General features: G+C 61.5%; 1 protein-coding gene across 3 annotated transcripts in view; it reads left to right on the forward strand.

Moving 5' to 3' along the window:
• STRN4 (striatin 4) overlaps positions 1–14145 on the forward strand; it is a 24820-nt gene extending 10675 nt beyond the window's left edge. Inside the window, exons 5-18 of one of the 3 annotated variants that reach the window (XM_081515557.1) lie at positions 347–544; positions 2551–2692; positions 5982–6141; positions 6686–6799; positions 7143–7258; positions 9103–9278; positions 9370–9417; positions 9780–9901; positions 10954–11124; positions 11272–11412; positions 11869–11967; positions 12150–12236; positions 12940–13266; positions 13399–14145. In XM_081515557.1, the coding sequence (XP_081371683.1) occupies positions 347–544; positions 2551–2692; positions 5982–6141; positions 6686–6799; positions 7143–7258; positions 9103–9278; positions 9370–9417; positions 9780–9901; positions 10954–11124; positions 11272–11412; positions 11869–11967; positions 12150–12236; positions 12940–13109 (1744 nt within the window). In that variant the 3' untranslated portion in view covers positions 13110–13266; positions 13399–14145. The remainder of the gene's footprint in view (positions 1–346; positions 545–2550; positions 2693–5981; positions 6142–6685; positions 6800–7142; positions 7259–9102; positions 9279–9369; positions 9418–9779; positions 9902–10953; positions 11125–11271; positions 11413–11868; positions 11968–12149; positions 12237–12939; positions 13267–13398) is intronic. The other 2 variants (XM_081515556.1, XM_081515558.1) reach the window with 2 other exon arrangements.
• Positions 14146–16902: the final 2757 nt, after the last annotated feature.

Consider the following 16902-nt stretch of genomic DNA (forward strand, 5'->3'; position numbering starts at 1 on the left):
ACTCTGCCTCGTTTATCCTGTGCCTAATGTCCCATCAGCCGTCTACTTCCACAGTCCTTGTCAGCAAACGTGTGGATCGGCCCCTGCCTGTAGGTTCCCCAAATGTACATTGTCTCTGTGAGCGTTTGCAACAGCGTGATGCCCACGTAGAAAGGCTTGCACCAGGAGTCGTCTTGAAGGGGAAGCAGCAGGGTCAGGGGAATGCTTATGTGAGAGTTCGGTGTGTTGTCTTCAGTTGCTTCTCCAAAAAGGCTGGCCCAGTTTGCATCTGCCCCTGCGGTATAGAAAGAAGCCATGTGGTGCCTGACCCTCCCCCCAACCCCCGCCCGGTTCCGCCTCGCCGCAGGTACCTGGAAGAGGTTGGCTACACCGACACCATCCTGGACATGCGGTCCAAGCGTGTGCGCTCTCTCCTGGGCCGCTCGTTAGAGCTCAACGGGGCCGCGGAGCCCAGCGAAGGGGGCCTCAGGGCCCCGCCAGCCCCCGGGGGACTCAGCGGTGGGGAGTCGCTGCTGGTGAAACAGATCGAGGAGCAGATCAAGAGGTGAGCCCTGAGGTCTGGAGGAGCTCAACCATGAGGCCAGTCCATAATCTGGGGTTTGCGTCCTTCCTGAAATATATCGTGGGTTCCTCTGCTCCGGAACCCACTGTCCCTTCCTTATGAGATGTGCAGGTCCCCCTGGGTGACCCTCCGCTGGCTTCACCTCCTTGCTGCTGTGCTCCACAGCTCCCCTCCAGCCCGGCTCCGCCTGAGGCTCTGGCCTCCGTGCTCCCCAGCAAACGCCGAGTCCCTGCTGAAGGCAGGACCTGGGGGGCATAGCACGACACGTGGTCGCTGCCCCCCAGGGAGCTCTCTTGTGTTCATTCTCTCATCGGTAACTGTTGTTGGTCAGAAAATAAATTGCTGATGATTTGAGGAGTGAGAAAGCGATGGGAGGGGACTTCCCTGTGGTCCAGTGGTTAAGGCTTTCCCAGGTCAAGAGCTAAGATCCCGCATGACTCACAGCCAAAAGCCCAAACAAAACAGAAGTAGTATTATAACAAAGTCAGTAAAGACTTTTAAAATGATCTACATCAAAAAAGAAAAAAAGAGTCATGGGAGAAGCAGTACTGCTTAGGACAGGATGATGTTTGGGCAGAGAACTGCATGGAGTGGAGGCCGAGCCAGCCAAGTAGCTGGGAGGAGTGTTCTTGGTAAAGAGTCCAGGACAGGAGAGGGCAGGCACGCCCAGGAGCAGGCAGAGGCCGGCGTGGCGGCAGTGCTGCCAGCACGTGGTGCTGTGGTCTGTGGTGAGGCTGAAATCTCAGGAGTCCGATCACAGCGGGCCTCACGGGCCACGATAAGGAGCTTGGAGATAGGCTTGCAGTTTCGAGCCAGGGTGTGACATCATCTGATAGGCTTGGTCTTCTTCGAGATGGAGAGGCTGACTGAGGGCCGGGCTGGGAGCAGGGAGCGCGGGTCGGAGACTCCTGGAGACGTCCAGGCCAGGGACAGTGGACGTCAGCAATGGAGGGGTGAAGCCGGTCCGCTTCTCAGCGGGTTTTTAGCGGGAGCCGACGATAATGACAGGACTGGCTGTGGGGGGAGAGACAAAGAAACTGGTGACTGGAGGGTGTGGTCTGAGCACCTGGGAGCAGCGCTGATTCAGATGGAGGAGACGGGTGGGGGGCTTCAAGGGGGCCATTCAGAACGAGTGGAGTGTGAAGTGCCTGTGTGAGCCCCCGTGGCGAGGGTAGGGGCAGCACTTGACTCGTAAATGTATCTCCAGTTCACCAGCACACATGCAGGCTTGAAACCCACAGGTCTGGGCAGTCACTGAGGCACCGAGGAAGGAGCCCCTTCCATGTGTGGAGGCCCCCAGAGGAGCAGGGGGCTGGGTGGAGGCGCTAGCGTGGAGGAGGAAACCCCGAGCAGGGAGGCCGGGAAGTGAGGGCTGGGGGCTGGACCGGCAGCCCAGGGGTGGGGGCATCTCTACCGAGTGGTACCCGTCCGCCTGGGCAGGACAAGAACGCCTGGAGCACCAGCCCGGTGGCAGCCTCCTGCCGCGTTTATCTGAACTTCGAATTCTGCCCTGGAGTCACATTTGGTGGCAAATGACTTCCTTGGCTAAAACTGGTCATCCCAAGGGAGCCACTAAACAGCAGGCCCGGAGGTGGACGGGCAGCACCGTCTGTCGCTGGGGAGGGCGCAGGCTGTGAGGGGCCCGAGCGGGTGACCAGGGTGACCGGTTCCGCTTTCCTGCCGGGTGTGTCCCTGCCACTCTCTACCGGGTGTGCTCGTGGTTCGGCCATGGTGACACGGGCTGCGGAGTCAGTGGTGATCTCTCGATCAGCTCTCTGTCTGACTCGGCACACGCCGGGGACGTGTGGTCAAGGTTGGGGGGGAGGGTCAGAGCTCAGTGAGGGTCCAACTGGGGTGTGTCTGGCCGAAACTGGGCTCCAAGCCCTGTGCGGGGTCAGAGTCAAGGCTCCTCTGGGGTCAGGCTCCGGCCCCCCAGCCTCCGCGCGCTCCCAGCTGAGCTTTGTCATCTGCCTCCCTGTCCTGGGCAGGAACGCAGCCGGCAAGGACAGCAAAGAGCGCTTGGGCGGCTCGGTGCTGGAGCAGATCCCCTTCCTGCAGAACTGCGAGGACGAGGACAGTGACGAGGACGACGAGCTGGACAGCGTGCAGCACAAGAAGCAGCGTGTGAAGGTGAGCGTGCGAGCCTGGGGGGCCCGTTACCCAGGAGGACCCCACTCTATGCAGAGGGCTTCCTGGGGTGTTCTCGGGCTCCTCTGAGGACTGGTCCATCCCTTCCCCACATCCCCGTCTCCTGCCCAGCCATGCCCCTTCTGAAGCTCCTCGGTCTTTTTTATCAGGGTAACCCTTTCTCCAGCTGTACCCCCGTCGTTCTCTGCACATTTCCTCCTTGGGCTCTGATATTTCCAAGAGGCCTTTCCTAAATCACCAGGCCAGGCCAGCCCCGAGACGCCCTCTCATGGTGCGTTCTCCTTCCCACCAGCCCAACCATAGTTGGACTTGGAAATGTTCTGACGCACCCCTGTCTCTGTCTCCCGCAGTAGACTGTGAGCTCCCCAAGCCAGGGGCTGTGTGGGTCTTTTCTGTTCCCTCCCCAGCACCCTTAGGGGATGTGGCTGGGCCCTGGACTTAGCCTAGAGTCAGGCTGGGGGGCTTTGAGGGGCACTTCGTAGGATGTGAGTGTCTGGTCTGCTGTTGGTGGCAGGACCCAGGCCCAGGGACACTGCCCACAGGGTAGAGTCCAGGTCTTCTCAGCTTGGCCTGGAGGTCGGGCTCCCACCACATTTCACCCCTGCTCCTGAACTGCCAGGGCCTGGTCTCACCTGTCAGTGTAGGCCTCGTGAGCCAGGCTCTGTGCTGGCAGCAAGGACATGGAGACACAGAGGTCTGGTCCCTGCAGGGAGGAACTTGTGGCCAGCAGTGAGCTTATAGGTAGTCATGGGCAGGGACACATACCCATGAGGGGGTGCCTGTGAGGAAGGCAGCCTCGGGGGCTTTCCTTGACCGGCTCTTCCCACCTGAACTCCAGCCCTCCCTCCTCAGACTCACCTCAGACACCCCCTCCTCCAGGAAGCCTTCTCTGACTTGCCCTTGCTCCCCTTCTCCCCAGAGGGTCAGGAATCTCCTATGGGCTGCCCCTTCCTGACCGGGACCACCCTGGGTCCTCCCTGTCTGGTGTCAGGCCTGTCCTGGCCTCCACTCTGTATCCAGGGCGCCCACCGTGGCTCAGCGCAGGGTCCCATGCAGGTCAGGCACTCAGTGACCACGCTGAGAGGAACGGACACCCGGAGCCGGAGCCCTGGCCCTGGGGTTCCAGGAAGAGCAGTTTTCCAAGTCCAGAATGCCTGGTCCCTCCTGCCCCCTGGTGGATTTCCACTCCTTTCTCAGGTCTACCTCAGCCCCCTCTGGGAAACCTCCCCTTTCCCCTGCACTCATGTTAGAAATGCTCGTGTGCTCCCTGTAGCGGTGGCTACCTCTGTCCCCATGTCTGTCCCACATGCCCTGTCAGGCGGCTCGCTGGGCAGGACCTCACGCTTCCCCAGGCCCTCTCTCTGCACCAGCTGGCCTTCAGTGACCAGACCGAGATTCAGGAGACCCGCCCATGAGTGCCTCCCAGAGTGGCCACTGGCCTGGCTCTGTGACCGGGGGCACGCGATTCTCTTTGTCATGGTTTCAGCCTCAGAGGCTGGTCGTCTGTTTCTCAGTTGTTGAGGAATTCATTAAAATGAGTCCTGGGAGTTCCCTGGCGGTCCAGTGGTTAAAGGACCCAGTGCTTTCACTGCTGCGGCCCAGGTTCAATCCCAGGTCAGGGAACTGCGATCCCATAAGCCACCATATGGCAGGGCCAAAGATGAATGAATAAGTAAATAAAGTCTGTACATTTGAAAAATAAAGTAAATGAGTTCACACCAGGCAGGCGCGTGGCACTGACGGTCACAGGCGGTGAGAGAGAAGCAAGGCCCCTCTCAGGGACCGAGCCCTACCATCATCTCTCTGGGCAGGCCGTCTGACCCTAGATTTTCCCCCAGAAAGGAAGGGGAAGGCAGTCACATCCCATTCCCCTCCTCCCACACAGGCTGGAGGCTGGCCGCTCAAAATGCCCTAACACAACCACCTCCACGTTCATACCCTCGAGACCCAGCTTGGGGTGCTGAGCCTCTGGGACAGAGTCACCTGTGCCCCGGAGGAATCCACAGCCTGACTGAAGCTGGGCCCAGGCTGGGGACACTGAGGAGGGGGAAGGCTTCCTGGAAGAGGTGGTGTTTGAGCCCACTGGTCCTGGAGTCCCAGTGCTGAGTTTGGGCTGTGTCCTAAGCCAGCACTGAAAGCAGAACTCAGATAATCCAAACAGTCTTTGAAAACTGTGAAACTCTCTTCAAGCGACGTAGGTACAGTCTGTGAAGCGCCAAGTACGCAGCGCCCTCCCGGATGGCACTTGATGTAACACATAGTGACGGTTAGGAAATGGGAGGCTGAAGGATTACGTGCGAGATGTCACTGCGTGAGGCTGTGTCTCAAAGGTGTCCATGTGGAGAAACGCAGGCGCGACGCTGCCCCTCAGTTCACAGGCCTGGGATGGGGTCCACGCTTGTGGACTGAGGAAAACGAGAGGATTTGGTTCTCAGCCCTGGTTACGACCGACTGTGGGAAAACTCAGAAGACTCTGTATTCACTCGCCCAGCATTCTGTTTCTCAGAAAGGAGGAACTGGGGTGTTTTCTCATTCTAAAGTAGCTCGTGGTTGTTACATAAGAAAACAAAAATGCAGCCAGTATAGGAAATTATCAGGAAGACTTGGAGACCCCCAGATAACCTCACACCCCAAAACTTGTCTTTGATGTATGTGGAATGGCTTGGACCTGGGGCAGGGGCTTCACTCTGCTCAGCCTCAGTTTCCTTAATCTGTAACATGGGAATAATAATTAGAAGAGTGATAACTGTTCATGGGGTTGTGAAATCGTATGTGCGAAGCTGATTCAGTGCACTGAGTAACCCAGAGAGGCCGGCACTGGGCTAAGTGTTCATCGTCATTACTGTTGTACCCACGGATCTGATCTCCCTCTGTAGTGTCTCCTTCCACGCCCGTACACCCAAATATAGCTTCCCTCGCCCCCGGAACAGGTTGTCATATTATCTGACGTTATTTCATGAGAAGTGTACTGGGCTGGGAGGCAGGGCACGGGGAAGCAGAAACAGCCTGAGCGAAAGGAGGAGGGCCTTGTGTGGGGGTCACAGCGGCGGGCAGCAGCCAAAGGGGTCTCCAGAGCCAGGCTGCGGGGCTGGCATGCCCCGGAGCCCTAGAGAGGTGCAGCCCCGAGGGCTTCCAGTAGGGGGAGCACAGCGTCAGGGTGTGGGACTGGGGCCGCGGCCAGGAACCCTGGTTTCTCTGCTCTGGGAGACCAAGTGGGCTGGCGCCCTGGGCCAGAGCCCCTGACCCCTCTCTGGTGGTCTCCACACCCCAGCTGCCATCCAAGGCCCTGGTTCCTGAGATGGAGGACGAAGACGAGGAGGACGACTCAGAGGACGCCATCAACGAGTTTGATTTCCTGGGCTCAGGAGAGGATGGGGAGGGCTCTCCGGACCCGCGGCGATGCGCTGGAGAGGGGACCCACCACGAACTGGGTGAGTTGGGGGTTTCCTGGCTGGCCTTCCTCACCGCGGGCGCACACCGCAGCCTGCAGCCTGCAGCTGCTTCCTGCCCCAGGGTCCCCACCGGAGGGATACACTTCCTGAGGGGAGAGTGGCCCTGGAGAGCCGGAGGCTGCACCGCTGTGGCCAGGCCCTCTTCCCTTCCCTGGAAAAATCTCAGGGAGTCACAGGCAGGCCCGGCTCTTCCTGAGGCAGGGCCTCCAGCCCTCCACCCCCGACCAGTTGGCTAACCTGGGAGGGTGGGGAGGGGAGGGGGAACAGGATGCAGACCCAGCATGGGGGAGGCAGAGGGGCAGCGCTTCCTGTCCTGTGACTGAGCTCCGAGGCCCCTGGGGTCACGTAGAATGGTGGGGGACTGAGGCCATGGAGGGTCCCCTCTCTGTCTCCTCCGCCTGTCCCCCACCCCCACTCGGAGCCCAGGGCTCCCAGGCCCCCCCACAGTGGCAGGAGAGCACCCTCCCCACGTGGCTGAGTGGCCGGTCAGTGACGCATGCCCGCCTGCACCCTGTGCCTGCAGAAAGCCGGCGGGTCAAACTCCAGGGGATCTTGGCTGACCTTCGGGATGTGGATGGGCTGCCCCCTAAAGTGACTGGCCCGCCTCCCGGCACCCCCCAGCCCCGATCCCACGAAGGTAAGCGGTCCCCGCACCCTGGCCCAGTCCTGAGGGGCCCATGGCAGAGGGAGGCTGCAGAGCTAAGCCCCGGGCTTCTGTGTCCTCAGGGTCGAGGCCCAGCCTCTGGTCTGCAGCCTCCCTGTCCCAAAAGTTCGTCTGTCTATCTCTGTCTCCCTCTCTTTTTGTCTGTCCTGCCCTGTCTGTCTGTCTGACTCTCCCTGTCTCTTTCTTTCCAGCTGTGATTCTTGATCTTGTCCTCTCCCTGTCTCTCTGTCTCCCTTCTCACCTCTCCCCGCCTCTCTCTGTCTCTCTGTCTCTCTCCCGGCCCCTCTCTGCCCCCTCCCTCCCCTCCCCCTACCAGGTTCCTTTGGCTTCTCCTCAGACGTTTTCATCATGGACACTATCGGGGGCGGGGAGGTGAGCCTGGGGGACTTGGCAGATCTCACCGTCACCAACGACAACGACCTCAGCTGTGATGTAAGTCCTTGGGGTGCCCCACCCCTCGCGGGCCCCCCCAGGCGTCCGGCACAGTGCCGAGACTGGCTGAGTTCTGGCCGGGTGCCCGCCTGCACCCAGCCCCTCACACAGCAGGACGATGTGAGATCATTCGCCAGCTCACCCTGTGTCACAGGGGTGCCGATGCAGAAAGGCGCTGGGACTTGACGGGGTCACCAAGGTGCCTGGCCTAGCAGGCTCTGGAGCCTGGGTTTCGGTCACGCTGCCAGGCTCCTTCTCTCAGCGACGCTCCCTCCCACCCCAGCCTTCCATGCACTTCAAATCCAGGACCCACCATGGGTGCGAAGCAGGGGCAAAGGGGGTGCTGAGTCCAAATACAGCATCAGAAGCAGCAGGTGCCTTTGGGCTGGGGCAGAGCAGGTAGGAGTCTGTGCAGGAGGCGGGGATTGTGGACGGGAAGGTGACCTCCAGCCACAAGACAAAACAAATCAGGCCCGTCTGGTATGAGTGGAGTCTGGCGGGGCAGTGGGGCTGGAACGCAGAGAGACCTTAGGGCCAGTGTTCTGAGCCCTGAGACCTGTGGCCAGGCCGCTGGCTCTCCGGGCATCTCTGAAGCTGGCGCGTGTGAGCTTGTTCCTGTGGTAGAACACTTACCGCAGCTTCCAGCGAGACTCCAGGTGGTTGGTGATCTCAGCCAGGTTAGGCACTCTGGGAGGGCAGGGGTTAGGCACTCTGGGAGGGCAGGGCAGGGGGGGTTGGGAGAGTTTGAGTTTGAAGATGCAGGGTTCTTCTGCTCCCCGAAAATGAAATGAAGACACCCCCCCCAACCCGGGGCTGCATGCTCATGAGGGGGTAGGCCCTCTAGTCCTGAACAGCTGTGGCAGAAGCGATGACCTCAAGGGACAGAGCCCTGATGAAGGGTCTGTCAAGGTGCACCCCGTCTTAGGGCAGGACACTGAGGCTTGCCTTTCCCCAGGGGCCCTCCCCGGGTCCCCCGCCTCGAGAGTGACACCACGGTCCAGCAGGCCCTCTGTGGTGTCTCAGGGACTCTCCCCCAGAGGCCTGTGGACTCTGCTCCCTGGTCTCCCTGCCGCATGTGCTGGTCCCCTTCTCCACTCCCGGCGTTGGGTCTGCTTCACCGCTCCCTGGGAGACATCCCTGGGGACCTCCTCCCGCCTCTCTACGCAGCCACTCTCCTCTTCCCCAGTCCAGCACCCCCGCCGTGGAGTGGCCAGAAAAACCTGGGCCATTCCCCTGTTCTAAACCACCCCCCGCCCCCCCGCCCCGTCCCTGAGAAGGAGCAGCAGGTTCCTGAGTGTGGGCCAGCCCTCTAGGCCTCCTCCCCTGCCGCTCTCCCTCACTTGCTGCATCCCTGACCTCCTCTCAGCTCAAGATTCGCCTTTGCTCCTTCTGCCTCAGGGACTTCGCACATTCGGTTTCTGCCCTCTGTCCCCTTCGTATACCTAGTTAAGTCCTGATCACATGTCAGTTCCTCAGGAAAGCCTTACTGACCCCCACAGATGAGGACGGGTTGCCTGGCACCTCCTCTCAATGCATCTGAAATTCTTTGCACTGCTTGTTAATCGTCACTGTAATGGAGACGATCTCTGACCATCTCCCCCAGGCTCCCTCTGAACAGGGACACCCCAGGGCTTGGGCTCACTGTTGCCTCCTCAGAAGCTAGCATGGGCCCTGCGCACTGCAGGAACTCGCTGAGCGAGTGAGGGGGCGCTGTGGGCAGGCGGGAAGGAAGCGGCCTGGCCCAGGCCAGAAGCTCATGTGTGCCGCGCGCCACTCCACGTGGGGCTGGGTGTGGGGACCACCGGCCGGGCCGGGCAGACCCTGAGGCAGCTCCCCCACCCCAGCTGTCTGACAGCAAAGATGCCTTCAAGAAGACCTGGAACCCCAAGTTCACCCTCCGCTCCCACTACGACGGCATCCGCTCCCTGGCTTTCCACCACAGTCAGTCGGCTTTGCTCACTGCTTCCGAGGACGGCACGCTCAAGCTCTGGAACCTGCAGAAGGCGGTCACGGCCAAGAAGTGAGAGCAGCAGCCCCAGGGTGGAGGGCTGGGTGGGGATGTCTGGGCATGGGGGTGCAGGGTGACCCCCGGCTCCTCTGCCTGCCCACAGGAACGCCGCGCTAGATGTGGAGCCTATCCATGCCTTCCGGGCTCACAGGTAGGGAAGTGCCCTCACCCCCTTGGCAGCCTGCCCTCGGCTCACTCACTGCCATCCCGGGGGCCAGGGCAGATGGCAGGGCAGCCAAAAGGCTCCAGGTCCCCGTGGCCCTCTGCACACACCCCACCTGCTCCTGGCACCCTGCAGACTTCCAGTGCCCCGCAGCCAGTTCTCAGCACAGCCTTTAGAGGAGTCGGGGAGGCTGGGCAGCTAGCCTGGGTGGCCCAACTGGAGGTCCAGATGCTGGGTTCCTTTTCAGCAGCCTTGAAATATGCTAGCAGCGCACCTTCAGGTTCCGTTGAGGGAACGAGGTGAGCCCAGAGTGTCTGGTCCCCCCCTTACCCCACCTCGGTATCCTCCAGGGGCCCTGTGTTGGCCGTGGCCGTGGGCAGCCACAGTGAATACTGTTACAGTGGTGGGGCAGATGCCCGCATCCACAGCTGGAAGATTCCAGACCTCAACATGGACCCCTACGACGGTTACGGTGAGGACAGTTCCCTCCCGTCTTCCTTTCCCCTACCCGCCTTCCCCCCAGGGCCTCTTGGTTCCTCATCACCCAGGCCTCGCACTTCGAGAACTCGGGAGGGAACGCCAAGGGCTCCCACTCTGGTAAAGCCAGGGCCCAGGTGATTCAGCACATGACCGATGGTCAGATGGGACAAGGCAGCGAGGGGGTGATGGGTGAGCGGTGCTCAGAGAAGCTCATTGGGGTGGAGCTTTGGGACAAAGCCAGGCAAAGGCATGGTGGGCCCTGGCAGCACTCTGGTCTCTGCCTGCATCTGCGTGGTCAAGCGGAGGAGGCAGGGCAAGGGAGGTGGAGACGCTAGCTGGGCCGGGCTGCAGGGTTTAATATTAAGTGGAGGTGAGCAGACCGTCCCCTTTGTTCACTGTCCATGTCCCTGCCCTCTGACACCTCTTTTGATAATGGTTTTGATCATACACTTGGCTCCATGCCGCAGCGTGTCGGGGCAGAGTTTGGGGATCTGTGTCTCCTCTCATGATCGTCACCCTGTCAAAAGTCAGGGGTCAGCCCCAGGCAGTGTCTGCTCTTCACCTGGCAGGCTGTCACACATTGGGTGTCAGCAGGGCCCAGCCAGAGCATCCCACGTGGACCCGAGTGACCAGGGAGGCCATGGTGGGAATGACCAGAGGGCTTTGGAGGAGAGAGTGGGCAAGAAAATACCGCAGGGACAGAGGGTGGGGCTGACTCCAGGGGCCAGGCTGCAGAAGTCTTGGCCCTTGTCCCCTTAACTAAGTCCTAAAAGGTACGTCCCGAGCAGGGCTTCGTGCCACGCAGTGTCACGGGCCTGGGGGAATGGCAGGGAGCTAGATAATCCCTACCTCTGGAGCTTCTACTGTCAGGGCGCCGAAAGCCTGAAACCTTCGCAGAACAGCAGGCCCGTGGTCAGAGCCTGAGCAGCTCTGAGGGCACGAGGACTGGGGGGTGACTTGGCAAAGCTGGCGCTCCAGGGCTGTCCAAGCTGGAGCGGGGCCGGCGGCCCTGACACAGCCCTTTTCTCCCTCCTGCGGGTCCAGACCCGAGCGTGCTGAGCCACGTCCTGGAGGGCCATGGGGACGCAGTGTGGGGCCTGGCTTTCAGTCCCGCCTCCCAGCGCCTGGCCTCCTGCTCTGCCGATGGCACCGTCCGCATCTGGGACCCCAGCAGCAGCAGCCCGACCTGCCTCTGCACCTTCTCCACAGCCAGCGGTGAGGGGCGAGGCGTGGGGCCGTGGAATGCCGTGACACCTGGGGGTGGAGGCCCCCAGAGGAGGGTGACTCCTGACAAGGGCCCAGGCTTCCCGCCCCAGGGCAGGAGCGGAGCTGTTGGCAGCCTTCTGTCCCCTCCGCCTTCAGATCACGGGACCCCCACCTCAGTGGCCTTCACCAGCACCGAGCCTGCCCATATTGTGGCCTCCTTCCGTTCTGGCGACACTGTCCTGTATGATCTGGAGGCTGGCAGTGCCCTCCTCACGCTGGACTCCCGGGCGAACAGCGGTAAGGGGGAGCCCAGGGCCAGGGGCTGAGGTCTGAATGCCTCCAGGGCCCCAGTTTCTCCTGGGGCTTTGGTGACTTGTTGCCCAGTGGATGGTGGCTGCCCTGCCCTCTCCGGGCCTCTGAACAGGATGGAGATCAAGTCCCAGTCACTGTGCCCGTATGGGCAGCTCCAGAGGGCTGGGGGGAGAGACATTCCGGGGGACTGCTTGGTGGAGCGGAAGCTCTGCCTTCACGGTCATCACCCCTCCTGCTCGCCCCAGGGCCACGCAGTGTTCATGGCACAGGTGAAGAAGCCCTGGGCCCGGGAGGGAGCTGCCGGGGCGCCCAGCCCTACTCGAGGTCTCGGCAGAGGACAGGGATGGGATGGTGGTTCTCCTCTCGTCTTTGTCCCTCCTGGTCTCCCTGATTCCACGCCCTCCCCTTGACTTCTTCCTCTTTCTCTCCTTTTCTTTTCAGGCCCAACCCAGATCAACCAGGTGGTAAGTCACCCCAGCCAGCCCCTCACCATCACCGCCCATGACGACAGAGGCATCCGTTTCCTGGACAACCGCACAGGTGAGGCCCAGCCTCCCTGGCCCCCGCTCACCTGTGCTGGTGGGGGGCGGGGGTCAGCCCGGCTCACATGGAGACCTCCCAGGGTCCACCTTGGAGGCTCAATGTCCCCACTAGCCCCTGCACCTTTCCAGGCTGGGCACAGAGTGGAAAAGTAATCTGCCACCCACCCTGTCTCCCTGCAGGGAAATCAGTGCACTCCATGGTCGCCCACCTGGACGCGGTCACCTGCCTCGCCGTGGACCCCAATGGTGTCTTCCTGATGTCAGGAAGTAAGTCGGGAGCCTCCTGGCCCCTCAGGAGTGAGGGCGCGTGCCCTTCCCGGCAGGAGGGGGAGAGGAGTGCTCGGGGGTTCCCTGAGGCCGGGGCACTGGTGGGAGTGCTGTCTGAGCGGGGGTCAGGCGCCCCTCTGTGGCTGGTCAGAGTGGTCAGGGGAGTGGGGACAACAGCAGAGCCACCGTAGGCGTGTTCCCACATGGCCCCGTTGCATTTGGATGAGGTTGGTACTGCAGCCCCCACTGCGCACATGTGGAAACTGGGCCTAGAGAAGTCATTTCACTTGGTCACAGCCCAGCGGGTTGCAGGAATTGATATTCAGGCCTATCTGACTCTCAATCCCCACAAGACATGTTAGCAGTTGGGGCACCTGCTATTTGTGGATAAAGGACACCAAGCCCCAGTGACTGCGGGGCTGCTCGTCGATGGCGTGGCTGGGACTCTGGTGGATAGAGAAGGGGCTGAGACTCCCCAGGGGGATAAAGGGGGTGCGCTGGCCTGACCAGAGCCCACCTTGCCCTGGGATGTCAGCAAACGAGTACACGCACAGAGGCACGAGCCGTGGTGGCGGAGGGCGGGCTGGCCCAGGGCAGTACAGCCATCTCCAGGGAGGCCGGGTTCTGGAGGTGGGTCTGGGCGGGGAGCTGGGGGACCCAGAGCTGCTGGGCGACAGCCCCTCCTGCTCCCACACCCGCACAGGCCACGACTGCTCGCTGCGTCTATGGAGCCTGGACAACAAGACGTGCGTTCAGGAGATCACGGCCCACCGCAAGAAGCACGAGGAGGCCATCCACGCAGTCGCCTGCCACCCCAGCAAGGCCCTCATTGCCAGTGCAGGTGCCGACGCCCTGGCCAAGGTCTTCGTATGATGCCCACCTGGTCCCCCAGCCCAGGCTGCCACGCTGGCTGGGGGGCAGGGCCGGGCAGTGGGACTGAGGTGAGGGGATGGACGGGAGGGAGGCTTGGGTTGGGAGGGCAGAAGCCCCCAGCACCCTCACTCCCGCAGGGCCCTCACCCCTCCGCCTGGTATTTCCGGAGGGTGCCAAATCCCGACACCCTAGTTGGGATGCCCTGCGAGAATTGCCAGGGTGGCCCCCAGGCATTCAGAGGAGGAGCTGGAACTGCCTGACCTCTGGCACCCTGGGGATCATGGTCCAGTCTCCCCTCCCCTCTGTCTCCCGCAGGTGACTCCTGGCCTTGGTCTGGAGGCCCCGAGGCCCGGCCGCCTCCTGCCTGCCTTGGGGCCTGGTGGTGCTAACCGCCCTCTCCCCAGGAGGCCCTTCCCCCGGCCTCCTGCTGGGCACGGCCTCCTTCAGGAATCGCCCTCCAGCATGGTCTCTGGGAATTTCCTCTTCACCCTGACACCCACTCCGGGTCTCTGAGCCTCCTTCTTGGGGGCCGCACAACCAGGGCTGGGTGTCCTTGGGGCTCAACTTTTCCAAGACGCCAGAAGGTGCCGAGTTCTCTTTGGAACCCCTGACCGCTCCTCTCCACCTCCCTGGCCCCGGGTGGGAGCCGAGTGGGAGGCCCCCCCACGCCCCTGCTCTGGGTCTGCTGGGGCCCTGGAGCCAGCTGCAGGCCGGGATCGTCCTCCCTGCAGGGGCCTCCCTCCCTCTCCACCAGCGTGCCCAGTAATCCCCTTCCCCTCCAGTTCCCTCAGCACAGCTTTCCAGACACTACCCAGCGCCGCCAGGGCCAGTAACTGCCTGGGGAGCAGGTGATGCCCTCGGGGGAGCGCCTGACCCTACCTCCCCCGACACTTCTCCAAGGGCAGCCCCCCAAACCCCCATGGAGGGAGAGAGAGCCTCCTCTTGTCCCTCCACAGGGCATGGAGGGTGGAGTGGGGTCCCCTGGGCCCCCCGTAACACCCTGTATATCTGTATAAATAAATGGGATTTTAACGGAGCCCCCCCCCATGTTGTTATCACTGTGTGATAGTCTGTCCGTCTCAGCTCCTGACCCTTCACTCTCTTCCTCTATTTATTTCACTCTGTTTTGGGTTCCACCCTGTGCCCCCAGGCCCCCCTCCCAGGTTCCTGTTTATAAGCCCCATCCTCTCCGCCCTGACTTGTACGTGAAACTTGTCTCAATAAACCCTTTGGAGTAAGATGGGTGGCAGTGCTGACTGTCGAGGGGACTGGGGACTTTCAGGGAGGAGTCACTGGCTCCGCCAGGGGTGGGTGGAGCTTGGAGAGGAGATACGATGGGTTGGGGTTTTCTGGTAGGGTTGGGGGGGCAGAGCTTGGGCGGGGTGTGGGTGGAGGGACGGAAGTGGGGGCACAGGACCGAATCTCCCCGTGCCCCTCCTTTTGGTCCCTAAGTGCTCCCTCCCAGGGGCTCCAGCAGCAGCCTGGGGGCAGAGCCCTGACTGGCCGATGATAGACATGACAGTTCATCTCAAGACTCTTCGTTCCCTGCCCACCCCCAGCATGTTAGCGAAGCTGGTAAGGAAGTCGACGTGCTGACCCAGAGTACCAAACATCCCCCTCCCCTCCCTGCCTGCATGGAGTGTAGGGCCTGCCTAGGGCCTGGGGCCTGCCCCCTTGGAACACCTCCACCCTGCTGGGATTCCTCTCCCTGCTCGAGGTGGCCGAGTCACGGTGGCTGGCTATTCCCTCAGCGGGAGCCAGACCCTGCACTAAGCTCTTCAGGTGCCATTGCGCTGGGTCTTCACAACCTCAAAGAGTGAGGACAGACCATGACACGTGTTACAGAGGATGAGAGATGGAGGCCAGGCTCGAGGCAGCCCAGCAGGTTGTTCAGGGCCCAGCAGGTCATCAGAATTTGTATCCAGTCTCTGGGGACCCCCTCTGCTTGCTTGGAAGCCTCCACCCCTACCAGCCAGGAGTCCTTGGGCCAGTCCCGGCACCTCTCTGGACCTCAGCATCCCCAGAAAAGAAAGCCAGACAGTAATGCCCACCTCCTGGCTTATCAAGGGCTACACCCCAATGCCCAGAACAGCCTGCCTCCTGTCAGGGCCCCGTGAACACTTGAGGAAGGATGAAACCCTGAGAAGTACACACTCCGGTTAGGATTTCACAGTGGCAGTCCCCCGCCTGTCTGGACAGAGGGCGCAGGTGGGCAGAGGGCTGTCAGGTGAGGCTGACAGGAGCCCTGTTCGGGCGCCACGTGGCCTCATCCCCCCCTCATCCCTCCAGGCTCCGGGCTGTTTCCCCAGGTGGTGGTTTTCACCCCAGCCTCAGACTTCCTTCCCCAGCCCCAGCCAGCCCCCGGATGTGGTGGCTGATTCGCTACTGTACCGACCTCAGCTGCCCCCAACAGCCCTCTTAGGAGCAGGGGGCTCCTCTTGAGGTCCTCATCCCCCACCCAGGCCTGCTGGTCAGGAACCCAGATGCAGTGGCCCGTTTCAACCTGGATGCCTCTGGAGCTCAGCTAGGCCTTGGCCTCTCGATGAAGCCTATGGGCGGTAGCTACCCGCTGGATGATCTTGGACAAGTCACTCTGCCTCTCTGAGAGTTCAGCTTCCTGTATGTAAACTAAATGGTAGCCATCCTTATTATTAGCTGGGGAGGAGAAATCAAGTCCAAATGGCTCCTTGAAGGGGTGTTTTATGACAGGCCCGGCACATTCTAGGGCCTCAATTCATACTTGGTGAGTGACTGAGCAAACCTACCCACAGCACCTGAGTGTCTGAGGTGCGCACCCCTTTATCTCAGCACATTAGAGTCACAGCCAGCAGGACTGAGCTGCTTCTGTGTTCTAGGCACACTTACACCGTCTCATTAATCCCCACAAAGACCCTCTGGGGTCAGTCCAATTGTTGTCCCATCTGAGAGATAGAGAAACAGGCTCAGAGTGGGGAAGTCACCAACCTAAAGTTACCCAGAGATAGACACGTGCGCACTTCCCCAGAGAACAGTGTGCTTTCCGTCTGTGAGGTGGTGAGGATGTGTGGTCCTCCCTGGTTGCTATGGTTCTTCCAGGCTCCCCTAGGCTTTTATTTGGCTCTTCACCCTTCTAAAGACTGGGGCAGAGTGGGAAGCTGACTAGAGGAGGAAGGAAACTACACCCCTTCTCCACCGGCCCTGTGCCCGACTCCACCGGCACAGGATGCAACAGCCCTGACACTCCAGTCTGTTGTCTTGGCACTTTGGCCAAGGTCGTTGGAGCGAGACCGGAGGCAAGGATCTCTGCCCATCTGGAGGCCTCGGTCTTCCCACCTGTGGAATGGGCTGGGGCGGGGTGCCGGGGTGACGCTCTGGGAAGAGGCAGGCTCACTCCGGAGAGCGGGCCGGACCTGACACCGTCTCCCACCCTTTCCACTGCGGTGGGCGCCGGATGCAGCCCAGGCGAGATGGCTCCCTTCCTTAAAGGGCCAGACGCCTCCTCAGCCCCGGCCTCGCGACCTGTGGTGGGGGTGAGGGTAGCTTGCTCCTCCCTCACCAGCTGAGGGAAAAGTCAACTTTCCAGACATGGGTTTGTTGGTGGGAGGAATCGGTCTCTCCTCCCAGTCCTGCATCTCCCACCCCAGGTTCCCAGGCCTGGGCGGGGGAGGTGTTACCCCCAACTTGGAGGCGAGCTGAGCCCGCCCTCCTCTTCCGCCCCCAGGCTCTCACCAGGCTCCACCCTCTCTGACGTCACCTAGGTCGGTGCCGATTGGCCGACTGAACTGTCACTCTGAACACTTCCTCCTGGGCCGCC

The sequence above is a fragment of the Giraffa tippelskirchi genome, chromosome 7, assembly GCF_054371585.1.
Source record: "Giraffa tippelskirchi isolate mGirTip1 chromosome 7, T2T-mGirTip1v1.2.pri, whole genome shotgun sequence".
Taxonomy (NCBI): domain Eukaryota; kingdom Metazoa; phylum Chordata; class Mammalia; order Artiodactyla; family Giraffidae; genus Giraffa; species Giraffa tippelskirchi.